The sequence below is a fragment of the Vespula pensylvanica genome, chromosome 18, assembly GCF_014466175.1.
Source record: "Vespula pensylvanica isolate Volc-1 chromosome 18, ASM1446617v1, whole genome shotgun sequence".
Lineage (NCBI taxonomy): Eukaryota > Metazoa > Arthropoda > Insecta > Hymenoptera > Vespidae > Vespula > Vespula pensylvanica.
The window spans coordinates 2,607,077-2,609,374 of record NC_057702.1 but is presented as its reverse complement, the minus strand read 5'-3'; the positions used below and the strand labels follow the sequence as shown (position 1 = coordinate 2,609,374).

Sequence of the window (2,298 nt, the reverse complement as noted above, 5' to 3'; positions counted from 1 at the left end):
TGGGTGGGTGGGTGGGGGAATGAGGGGAGAATTACTTGATATTTTCAAAAGAGAAAAACACATCGTTGCTTTTCATCGTAGGCGATCAAGAAGCTGTCTACGAGGAGTCGGAAGTTGAAAAGGTCGCAGCAGTCTAATGGTGGTTGGCAATCGACCCTCGGACCGGATCTAGATGCCGTGTCCCTTTCGTTGTCCCTACCGTCCCTGGACGCGAAAAGTATCGACACCTACATGACCTACGTCATTGAGAACATCGACGATTGTGATTCTAGATGTTGTCATTGTTGTGACGAATATGAAGAGAATCAAAGGAATGAGAACATTGAAAATGAAATGACGATCTAACGTTTGCTTCGATAAAGAATTCGTTGATAATATTTCTTTCTTTCTCTGTCTCTTTTTCTCTTTATCTATCTATCTGTATATCTATCTATCTGTCTCTGTCTTTCTATCTTTCTCTCTCTTTTTGTCCATTTGTCTATCTTTCTCTCTCTCTCTCTCTCTTTCTCTCTCTTTTATATTTATTATTTATTCCACGTTCCTAATTACTAGCAATAAATAGATTTCGAGGTTGAGAGAGGAAGAGAGAGAGAGAGAGAGAGAGAGAGAAAGAAAGTTTAAAAGAAAATGAAGAATGAAAGACCAAAGAAAAAGATTTTATAATCGAGCGTATTGCTCGGTCTTCCGAAAGAATATTTAAGAAAGAAATCTCAGTAAATTTATCGGATTTATTATTCTGATCTCGTTTAGCCTAATTCCATATCTCGTCCATATATGTATGTATGTATGTATGTATGTATGTATGTATTGAAACTTCTTTCAATTCTGTACATACATACATACACACACACACACATATATATATATGTCTGTATGTATGTATGTACGTATGTATGTAATTCCTAGCACAAATTTGTTAGAATAACTTGTATAATTTTTTCGTTTCTTTCCCTCTTTCTTTCTTTTTTTTTTTTTTCTTTCATTTTATCATTTGTTCTCTGTTTTTATTTATTAATAATATTTTTTTTCCTTACAACTTCTTGAAAGAAAGACGATTTCCATCGTATTGCTATTATTCAAAGGTATTCATATCGTGCAGCAATACCTAATATAGTACAAACGCATATCGGATATGCCTATGTGCAAGAAACTAGAATAGAATAGAATAGAATAGAATAGTAATGCAGTAACGTAGTTTATAAGTTGACCGATTCGATTCACATCCAAGGTAATATATATCATAGAATTTCTTATTGCGATAAATATGTTCGTCGATAAATGTTGATATGGTCAATGGATTAGAACGAGTTGATTATAATTTAAAAAAAAAAAAAAAAAAAAAAAAAAAAAAGGTGTATTATAAAATGTGTGTTAACTTTGTGTTTCTCTAAAATTTAAAAAACGTGTCTCTTGTCGTCCATCCAAAATTTACATAAAAAGAATATATTTATTCTTCCTACAATTATACTTGTAAATAAAAAGAAAAGAAAAAAAAAAAAAAAAGAAAAAGAGGAGAAGAAAAAAAAAGAAAAAAAGAAGTAAAAGAGAAAAAAAAATCGGACGATTATAAAAATGTCTCTTAGATAAACAAATTTCTATGTCGAGTATTAAAGAATATAATACATGCGCGCGCGCATACACATATATCTATCTATCTATATATATATATATGTACATATATATACTTATATATATGTATACATTTGGAATGGTTGTATATTTTGAGTGTGTGAACGATACGAATGAATAGACGTCGATAAGGCTGTGACTTTGTAAAGGATACGAACGTCATCAATAAAATGGTCGCATTGGAGTCAGAATTCTATATAGTTGTAAGTCGTATACCTCACTCCTATCTATATTATGTATTTCCCTTTCTCTACTATTTGTCTAACGTCTATCTTCAAATATTCATGAAGTTTCGTAGCCTTACGTTAGTAACTAAAGAATAACTAAACATCTTAGTTTTGTTCGTAAAACTTACGAATGGTGATCGTATGTATACATCTTTTCTTTCCATCATTTTTCTTTTTTACTTTTTACTTTTTTTCTGCCATTAGAAAATTTCTATCTTCGAATTTAATTCCTCGAAAATCGTTAGATATCGTTAGTTATTCGGAAGGACAAAATTTGTTAAAAATGATTTTCTTATCGTGAAACCATTTCACACGAGTCAGCTTATTGAATTATATCTTTCTTCACGATTTTCTTTCTTTTTTTTTTTTTAGGATTATTAAACATCGATCCGCGAGAAAAATTGTTTAAAATGACTTTTTCATCGTGACCTTTTTTTTTTTT

At 30.7% G+C, this 2,298-nt stretch overlaps 1 protein-coding gene across 1 annotated transcript in view; it reads left to right on the top strand.

The window, feature by feature from the left end:
* LOC122635390 overlaps positions 1-380 on the top strand; it is a 1,357-nt gene extending 977 nt beyond the window's left edge. Inside the window, exon 3 of the mRNA XM_043825565.1 lies at positions 82-380. Within this exon, the coding sequence (XP_043681500.1) occupies positions 82-345 (264 nt within the window). The 3' untranslated portion in view covers positions 346-380. The remainder of the gene's footprint in view (positions 1-81) is intronic.
* Positions 381-2,298: the final 1,918 nt, after the last annotated feature.